Source organism: Prunus persica, chromosome G6 (assembly GCF_000346465.2).
Source record: "Prunus persica cultivar Lovell chromosome G6, Prunus_persica_NCBIv2, whole genome shotgun sequence".
In the NCBI taxonomy this organism is placed as follows: Eukaryota; Viridiplantae; Streptophyta; class Magnoliopsida; order Rosales; family Rosaceae; genus Prunus; species Prunus persica.
In genome coordinates this window covers 6,310,799-6,319,145 of record NC_034014.1, presented here as the reverse complement: position 1 = coordinate 6,319,145, position 8,347 = coordinate 6,310,799, and the positions used below count along the sequence as shown (strand labels likewise).

The 8,347-nt window shown below is 37.6% G+C and overlaps 2 protein-coding genes across 3 annotated transcripts; both read right to left on the bottom strand.

Moving 5' to 3' along the window:
- LOC109949577 (protein NRT1/ PTR FAMILY 2.6-like) lies at positions 2,685 to 3,236 on the bottom strand. Its single transcript, XM_020565638.1, has 2 exons — positions 3,222 to 3,236; positions 2,685 to 3,101 (listed from the first exon to the last, which is right to left on the bottom strand). Exons 1-2 carry the CDS (start codon positions 3,234 to 3,236, stop codon positions 2,685 to 2,687), a joined length of 432 nt encoding a protein of 143 aa, XP_020421227.1.
- Positions 4,187 to 8,347, bottom strand: LOC18772370 (protein NRT1/ PTR FAMILY 2.7). 2 transcript variants are annotated; one of them, XM_020567168.1, is made up of 5 exons: positions 8,167 to 8,347; positions 6,790 to 7,007; positions 6,585 to 6,702; positions 6,164 to 6,341; positions 4,187 to 5,207 (listed from the first exon to the last, which is right to left on the bottom strand). In XM_020567168.1, the coding sequence occupies exons 1-5, from the start codon at positions 8,318 to 8,320 to the stop codon at positions 4,391 to 4,393; spliced, it is 1,485 nt and encodes a 494-aa protein (XP_020422757.1). In that variant the 5' UTR covers positions 8,321 to 8,347; the 3' UTR covers positions 4,187 to 4,390. The 2 variants fall into 2 exon arrangements, with proteins under 2 accessions (XP_020422757.1, XP_007206799.2); XM_007206737.2 differs by having other exon boundaries at positions 6,164 to 6,702.

Sequence of the window (8,347 nt, the reverse complement as noted above, 5' to 3'; positions counted from 1 at the left end):
CATCCTCAAATCAATCCCCCTCCCCATAAATCCCTCCCCCTCTTCCCCATTCTTTTTGTTCTCTCTCCCCAGCCGAGACGTATCCGCCAGCCCCATCCCTATGCAAGATCCGCCCCCATACCACCCCAAGCACAACGCTACCATACAACCACCCCCACAAGACCCAGACCCATTCCATTCCCTAGTCTTTGCCTCCAGATCCAGACCCATCACTCCTTTCCTCCCTAGCAGCGGCAACAGATCCATGCTCTCGTCCCCCACTCGCAGAACCCAACCTGCACCTACACATAGAGAGAGAGAGAGAGAGAGAGAGAGTATTATTTCAATTTTTAATTTTTTATTTATTTTTAACATACAAAATGACCATTTTGCCCTCATATTTAATGGCAAATTAGATCAAATGTTGCACATTTAGACGGCATGGGGGAAATTGACAGAAAAAAGAAGTTCATATCCTTAATTTTTTTAATAAAAAAAATAGGGGATAAATCAAAAGTTATATACAAGTTTTGGGGCCAAATCACCAATTAACCCTTACTACAAAATTGGTCAAAGATCATGAATACATGTATTGTGCCCTCCCCTCTAACTTACCGCACAAACAAATTTTATTTGTGAAGTTTTCATATAAAACACAAATAATTGTATTAAATCGATTTAGATAGAGCATATTTTTTTATGGACACAAAAAATAATGCCAGATATCAATTTAGTGTAGGTAATAAGTACAATCTAACATGTTCTTGGAGAAAAGTAATCATCTTTCTTATGTAGACACAAATAGTAGTGTCTTTATCTGACACATGTGACAATACTACACACACGAAACCTATATTTGTGCCCAATAATTTATATATAGTGTACTTTTCTAAGTTAAAAAGAAAAAAAAACAAGACTTTTATTTTTAATTTTTTAGTATGTTTTATTTTTGTTAGATCTGTAGTGGATTTCCTTTGATCGATTCTGATTTTGTGGAGGTCCTTTTAGATCTGATGAAGCTCTACCTCCATCAGATCCAACCTCTTGGCTTCTGTCTCGGTCGTCTTCGTCACTAGTTCATCGCCTTGCTAGATGCCAAAGCCAGCTCAGTGCTTGGAGGTATTTTTGCGTTTTTCTCGGTGACGATAGACGAGCAGAGACTGCTAGGATCCGAGAGAAATACCAAGATAGAATTCCAATAAGAATTTGAATTCCCAACTCAGTTATCCATTGTCAATTTCTGTCCATGATGTGAATTACCAACACATATTTTTTATGCAGTAAATGATTTGGATGGTTCTGTATTTTTTTTTTTTCATACTTGGATGGTTTTTAATGCAGTTTCTCTTGGTGTTGCTGTCTTTTTCTTGAATCTGTGGCGATTGTTGCCGTTTGCTGAGTTTTTTTATAGTTGTGCCTGCACATATATGTTTAATCAACTGATAAAGTTGCTGAGTTATAGCTTATCACAATACAAGCACAAATCCTCTTTTCGGGCTCTATAATGTCTGGCACAAATTACTAATACGTAAAATAAGAACATAATTTAACCTAATTTACATAAGGCCAATGCCTAAAAAATATGATGTAATTTTACAATCACGCAATAAAAGCGACAACTTTATATATATTTAGCCTTAGGTGTGCCTTATATATCATTAGCCATATATATTTAGCTGTACAAAGGCTAATGCGTAATTTTACATCCAGTAATTGAGAAGGCATGTATCATTAGCCTTATATATATATTTAGCTGTCCAAAGGCTTTTCAAGCATATTAGAAGCTTGTAGGGAAAGCGAATTTGTAGTATAACAAAAGGGCAGAAAGAAAAACAAAACAAAATAAAAAAGGCAAGGAAATGATCTTTTATGAAGGCTTTTATCTTTTTGGCTAAAAAAAAGGATTCAAATTTGGACCTTGGTTGACGCAAGGGGATTCAAATTTAGACTTCTTCTAACATTAGAAAGAGAAATATTACTAGATTAAAAGCTAGAAAAATTATTTTCTTTTGATAACAGAGGGATGAGTAGGGAATAGGGATCATATGCCCCCAAGAGATGACAACTAGGCAGCAAAGTCTACCCAAATAATGAAACTTTGTAAAGCATTATAGTCAAGGCATTTGGTGCATTTTGTTTTTCTCTCGCTAATAATTAAGTGCATTTGCTTTACATGAAATCTATCCACACAATTGTGCGCCATGATGAAAACACGACCATTTTGACTGCACCATATCTAATATCTCTAGTGCTAGCACCTCCTCCGGTGTAATCAATTTACATTGATGATCACCAAGACCACTCCCTGCTCTAGCACGTCAACCATTAGTTGGCGACCTGTTTTTAAACCCTGATAAGATGCGTTATTATTAAACTCTGATCATAGATTAGATTTTAATTTTTGTCCTTCATTAGGTACATTATTAACTTAGATGCATTATTCTACCTAAATGGCTTAGTGAACAAAAAAACATCAACATCTTCTCAAAAAGAAATCTAAATGGCTTAGATGTTAGACGATCGTTGAATCTTAAACTGTTACGAAATTGGTCAATAACGATAAGGCATATGAGAGAGAATAAATCAAAGTGTGGTTGATGCTATGTTATACTAACCCTAAAATCTTAAGTTAGCTAATAAAACATTAGAAATTTAAGTAATGCTTGTACCTGAAGCTGGAACTAGGCGTTGCATAACCCACCAAGTCATCTGTCACTCCACCATGCCCATAGTAATAATCCTTGCTTCCGCCAGACGAGTGCTGGAGATTCCTTTTCCAGTCCAATTAGGTTGGCAATGGTGCACAGGCCAAACCCTAATCTCCAACTCACATTGCCCTCAACATAGACGATGGCTGTGATGCTGACCACTGTAGCTGCGTAGAGGGTGAAGAAGAACCAGTTGAAGTAAGTGGCTTGGTTCTTAGGGTTTTCAAACTGATTTGCTCCCATTGTTGCCATGGTGTATCTTGTACCTCCCACCCCAATTGTTGCTAGGGCTATAGCTGTGTACAAGATTGCATGCTGTGGCTTGGAGGTGGGTTGGCATAGCTCTGGTTCCTTCACACAAGGTTGAGGCTTCAACGAGTTAAATGTCTCGGTCAACGCTAATAGAACAATGCCCTGCAAGCCAAGTCAAGCCAAGAGATGATTATTAAGATTGCAATATGATCATATATAGATGTGGAGTTCTGACTATTTAGGGGGGGTCCATGTGATGCATAATTTTGTCTTTTAAGTCACTAGCGAGTTAGGCATTTATAAGCAGTAATGCATCTTTTCGCTCTAAAAAAAAAAATACTAGAATTATACCACATTTAATTACCATGTTAACTAACAACATGACATGATATTAGAGTTTAAAGAATTTTTGTGTCATACACGACTTCCCTTTTTATACATTTATAATATACCTTTTAAAACATGTATGTGCTACGACTATAGTGAAGCTCACATATATGTTGCATATCAAAGTCACATGATGAGCTCATACAATAATTCTTGCAGAAGTATGTAGAATTATGACTATTTCGCGTACTTCTCCATTGATTTGCGAATTTAAAGATTCATCAATTGGGATTTGTTTATGTTTTTAGTAAGATTACTACTCAAATTGTGGCTATTCAGATTGATTTGACTTGTTGACTTCAATTCCATGTTTGGCTATGGAGGTTCTATTTCCTCAACTTTGATATATGGTGGATTTCATATTGTTAATTGCATTTCTGCTATTTGGGTCATGTATATGTTCTTTTGGTTGAGTATGTCTGCTGTTTATCCTCTATCTTTTTGATTTCAACAATTGGAGAATTACTATGTTCAAAGATTCAAGTTTTGTATTCACTTTTGATTGATAGTTATTGTAGCCGATGTTGTATTCACTCTTTATTTAATGAATAGTTTTATTTATTAAAATTTAATTAGTTAAGGGCATTTTGTGATATTTTGAATATTTTATCGTTCTATATATTAAAAAATATATATATATTACTGTTATTTGCCTATATCATTATATTATGTACTTTGACTTGTAGATAGATGGTTTAAAATTCGAGTCCCCATTACTTTGAAAGTGTGTATTAGAAAACCCTATCGCCCATCCTAACTTTAGCAACAACCAAAATAAATAAATAACTCGTAAATTTGTAATAAAATGCTTCAATTAACATTCAAGTAAAAACAAAAGCAATAGAGGATGTAGGTCTAACTAATGGAAAATTTAGGAGAGTTTAAAGTAGTTTTAAGCATTCACTCCAACATCCAAATTCATCTTTTGACATTCTTTATATAGATTAACGAGTAGTTATTGTCTGCCTAGAAAATCAAAAGATAATGTTTACTCATAATTCCTCTCTAGTAGTAGACTCCAAGACACTTGCTTGATCTTAATTCTTAATTAGTAAACATGAGCATCAACCAGCAGAGCCTGAACTACGTTCTACTCCCTCACTAACATTCTGATGCTTGTACAACTGGGCACATGACAAGTAATAACCGAAATTCAGCACACCAATCACAACTACCATCCAGTACACATTGTCAAGCCTCCCTTGGTTTATATCATCCGGCAACCACCCTGTAACCCTCCGAACAAGACCAATCAGAGCCGTGCCCGTGTAGTAAGCAATGCCTATTGTCATTGCAACCATTGCAGTCGCTGTGCCTCGAAGCGACGCTGGAAATTCTTGATAGCACAACTGAAGTTGCCCCGGAAAATGGAAGGCTTCACCAATGCCAACTAAGGCCAGCTGTGGGAATAACCACATAACCAACATTGGCAGCGTGGAGCTGTGGGCTGTTTTGAGACGCCTTGACTCCACTAATGCTGAAACAACCATGCTTATGATATTTAGGACATGGCCTATTCCTAGTCTTTGGAGGGGAGTTGGAGATTGATTGGTCAGTTTTTGCCATACGGGATATAGGAAGCGATCAATTATTGGGAGAGAGATGCAAGTAGATAGTAGAACCAAGACTGGCAAAGATCCAACTGGGATTTTGAAATGTGACACGATGCGACGGTCCATGGTTAGAGCTTGGAGGGTTGTTAAGCTGCTTTGGATTGCTATTGGGGTGCTTATAAATAGACTGGATGACCACAAAGGGAAAATTCTAATGACAGTTTTGAGATCTTCTACTTGTTGGAATGTGCACAGGCTCCATGGCTTTGCAATTGAGCCATCAGGTTTCAAGTCGCCTTCAGTTTTCAGGGCTGCACCATTTAGAAAGCTGCAACAAGAGAGCAAAGTGAAATTGTCATTTCTTTTTCTTTTTATGAAGCTGCAACAATAAAAATGAAAAAAGGGTTTGCTAGGCCTTTCAGAATATGACTGTCAAGGGTTTAGAGGAAAAGCACTGTCTGAGCTCTCAAACTCAACAAAGTTTCTAAGATCCTTTCCTCAGCCTAATTAATTAGTCTCGCCCCGGTCTAAGCCTAGGCCTAGGCCAGGCCACCGCCGAGCAGGCCGGTGTGCTGCATGCCGAATAACAAGGCTGTTATGACATTACCATGACGTGGTCATGCCGTCATTATGATGATAATAATGGATAGAAAATGACATGGAGAAAACGTTTCCTTCCTCTTTGACTCAGCACAAAGTGAACACTGCAGCTGTTCACCAAAGGTGTTTCAAACATCCCAAAGTGGCCAACTAACCAAGCAATAGAAGATAAATGTATCTTATAAGTAAAAGAAGCAAAAATGGACAAAATTACCCTTATTTATTTTTTTAATTTCCTAAGAAATCCTTTACATTTGCATGTTTTTGGTTTGAAAGTTGAGAGGTTATTCTGTCTTTTTTGAAAAAGCTTTGGCTTTTTCCAAAAGTGAAAGTTTTTTTATGGGTAAAACCTAAATTTACTTAAGTAAAATTGTGTCATTTAGTCAAAAGAAGCAAATTAAAAGTTGTTTAAGCTTCAAGATCAACTATCTTCAACTTTATTTTCTTTTCCATCAGACAGAAAAGCTTCCATCATCTCCAGTGCCTCCATCCAAAAGATAACGAAAATAAAACCGAGCATAAACTGTGAAGTACTTTTTCTTCTGCTTTGTTCTATAATGATTTGCTCCATCAAAAGAAAAAAAAATTACCGACTGTTCCATTTTTCTTAAGAAATGGGAAGGTTGATGTGAATATGTTTATAAACAGGAAAATAGGATACTTTTTATAAAATGAAAGTCGCACCTCAAGCTCTTTTTATGTGTCTCAGGAACCATCTTTGCCTCTCCATCATTGTGGTAGTGATAATCCTCGCTTCTGGATGAGAGCAGAACTTTCCTTTTCCGGATGCTTGCAACAAGAACACGAACTATATTCACAAATGGGCTGCCTTGTGGCGTATCCCGACGATAGAAATTGCTTCCTGATAAGAAAATGAGTAAACCAATCAAATTTACAAGAGCACATAGGCCATATCCCAAGCCCCAACTGACATTGTCCTCAATATATACAATGGCTGTAGAACTTATAACAGAAGTTGTATACATTGCAAAGAAAAACCAGTTAAAGAAAACCCCTTGCTCTTCTGGTTTATCAAATTGGTTTGCACCCATTGTTGCTATAGTAAAGCGAGTGCCTCCGAGTCCAATCGATGCCAGAGCTATACCGGCATAGAGAACTGCAAACTGAGATTCTGATGGTGTTTCACACAAGCTTAATCCGTCATCACATGAAGGAGGCCTCAAGGAGTCTAGAGTTGCAGTCAAAACTAATAGGACCAGTCCCTGCAAGGGTAATGAATTTAAAAATGAAACTCAAGGTGTGTGTGCCTGCGTGCTTGCGCAAGAGTAGAGACAGAGTGAGGCTGTTACCAGAAAAGAGATACAAGAAGAGATCAAGATGACAAGGAAGCAGCCGGAAAAAGAGTCCGCAATAATTGCTCCAATGATTGGAAATAAACAAGTGCAACCATTGACTGCATTTGAAACCTGAGCAGCATCAATGCTCTTCACGTTATATTCCTGAATCAGATACACAATCAAATTTGATTGCCATCCTCCAGCAGCAAGTGTCAAGCACATTAAAGTTCCTGGTCCAAACCAAAAAAACACATGTTTTTCTAAGAAACAGATTTTTGCAAACATACAGAAGTGATGAACATATAGCCTAACCCACGGAGAACATAAGTGACCAAGTCAACGGGAGAAACGGGAGAATTGATGGCACTCAGTTGATCTGCCAAATTCTTAGTAAGAGAGAGATATTCTGTAATTGGTTTAGAGCCTTTGGTGAGAGACAGTGGCGGAGCCACTCCTAGACCTGGAGTGGCCCTGGCCCCCCTAAATTTTTATCTCTTTCTTTATTATATTATATATAACATATAGAATTTGTAATAAACTACTTATAATTTAAGTTAAAGTTCCCTCTAAAACAAATTAGACATGACTAAAATAGAAATGTTTTGCTCTAAACATGTAATTATTGAATACTTAGATATTTTATATACTTGTATTTTTTACTTTGGCCCTCCTAACTTTACAATTCTAGCTCCGCCCCTGGTGAGAGAGAAAAGTTGAAAACGAATGTGCGTTGCATTCGCAAGAGACTGTTGGGAAAAAATTTTCCGAAGACAATCCCAAATTTCCTTCGAGGTAGAACAGCCAACAACTTGAGAGAGGATGAACTCCTGGAGAGTGGAGCGAAGCAGACTCATGAGATATTGGTCAGTTTGAAACCAGGTAAAATACTCAGGATTGGGTGTCGGAGCAGGAGGAATGGCTGGTGCTTTGGTGGGATCGGAGGAAGTAGTAGGAGGGAGGTGAGTGGGTGGGACCAGTGAGAGAAGAAGAAGAGGAGGCTACAGTAGAGGCCATGAGAGCAGAGAAAGAGGGAGAGGGAAAAATAATAATAATAAATTGCCTAGGCTCTTGATACCATGTAGAAAAGGGATACTTTCATATATTTGCAGTTCATGGTTACAGGGTTTATAAACTTCATATACAGGTATAGGAGGCAGCCAAAGGGTTTACAACGGTAGTGTAGGAATTATATCAAACCTAAATGCTGTAATTACAATATCAAACCTAAATGCTATAATGATAATACAATAACAGTGTAAAGGAAATACTCCTTGAATAGCCATAACTATGATTGAATGTCATGACTGTGGTGGTAACTCCCCAACAATAGTCATGTCCATGAGAGAGAGAGAGAGAGAGAGAGAGAGAGAGAGAGAGAGAGAGAGAGACCTATGATGAAAAAATAGATGATCCAACCACCGCGGTTACCACCGGAATCAAGCATTTCTGCATCTCTATCGACAGAGAGTGATGCATCCATGTTACAACCCAACTGCTGCAACTCTGTGGCAGCCTCCTGTCCCAACTGAAAATGCATGTTCATAAGCTGCCGGCCCTATTAAATAATGTA

Coding starts and splice junctions, on each gene's coding strand:
- LOC18772370 (XM_007206737.2), bottom strand. CDS start 8,320: ATGAACATGCATTTTCAGTTGGGACAGGAGGCTGCCACAGAGTTGCAG. Junction 7,008..8,166: donor CATCTATTTTTTCATCATAG/GTCTCTCTCTCT, acceptor GGTTTGGACCAG/GAACTTTAATGTGCTTGACA. Junction 5,208..6,163: donor ACACATAAAAAGAGCTTGAG/GTGCGACTTTCA, acceptor CTCTTGTTGCAG/CTTTCTAAATGGTGCAGCCC.